The sequence below is a fragment of the Perkinsus marinus genome, assembly GCF_000006405.1.
Source record: "Perkinsus marinus ATCC 50983 genomic scaffold scf_1104296970422, whole genome shotgun sequence".
Lineage (NCBI taxonomy): Eukaryota > Perkinsozoa > Perkinsida > Perkinsidae > Perkinsus > Perkinsus marinus.
In genome coordinates this window covers 1-975 of record NW_003202456.1, presented here as the reverse complement: position 1 = coordinate 975, position 975 = coordinate 1, and the positions used below count along the sequence as shown (strand labels likewise).

At 51.9% G+C, this 975-nt stretch overlaps 1 protein-coding gene across 1 annotated transcript; it reads left to right on the top strand.

Moving 5' to 3' along the window:
- Window positions 1-196: 196 nt before the first annotated feature.
- Window positions 197-928, top strand: Pmar_PMAR020928 (conserved hypothetical protein; the record flags this gene model as incomplete). Its single annotated transcript, XM_002767612.1, has 6 exons — window positions 197-281; window positions 326-396; window positions 442-539; window positions 588-686; window positions 733-804; window positions 863-928. Coding segments are annotated over 6 exons (491 nt in total), but the record flags the coding sequence as incomplete, so codon positions are not given.
- Window positions 929-975: the final 47 nt, after the last annotated feature.

The following is a 975-nucleotide window of genomic DNA, read 5'->3' as shown; positions in this document are numbered from 1 at the left end:
AAGTCGAAGGCATTTGGTGAGACGTGTGGGCTTGAGCTGCTCTGGACTAACGGTTTCTTGGTAGTCACCCTCTCCCAGAAGGTAGTGGAACAGGGGTATCCGAGGCCGATGGATGGGGAGGAGATCAGCAAGGCGATTCGAAGGAGTATTGAAGTTGATGTTACTGGTAGTTTGGTGTCATGTTGGTGGTACTTAGGGAAAGCCCTGGACAAGCGTGATCAGCGTGTGAAGGACACTGAGTCGGCTCGTAATGACTTTGAGGCCTACATATACTCCAGCAGGTGGGGTTGTCGAGGCTGACCCATGGAGTGATAGTATGTTTCAGAGAGCGTCTGGGAGGGGACGATGAGATGGTGAATAAGGTCACTACTGAGGACATGAGGACGGGCATCATGAGTAGGCGTGCTGGGGTTGGAAGATTGTCATTGCGGTATGTGTTAGAGACTCTATCGGAGTCAGAGGACTGGCTTTACGAGGACGGCTTCGATGCTCAGCTGGAGGAATACACGAAGCGGTTGGACAGTCTGAAGAAGGCTGTGGTAGGCTAGGAGAGAGGTGGGGTCTGTGTCCTATGGGGAGATGGTCAGATGCCGATACTCTTCCGTGCTGATGAGGTCGAGTTACGTGCTGACCTGCCGGAATGGGTGTCGAGGAAGGTGGAGGGTATCAGAAAGGTGTTGGAGAATGTAGGGTTGGGTCTTGGCCTCGATAGCTGCTCCAGGAGTTGTTCAGGTATCGACTAATCGTACATGGGTGGCCAACGAGACGGTTTTGAAGGTCAGCAATGATACTGATGAATTTGAGGTGAGGAAGGATGCGAAATTAGGAGGGTAGGGTGAAGCTTGTTCCCTGTGATATTCAGGTGTGGTTTAAGGAACTGCAAGAGAAGCAGGATGCAACAGCACTAACGGAGGAGCCGATCTTCAAGGTGCTGGATGTGAAGAAGCGACTAGCACATATGGAAAGGCGGCTAAC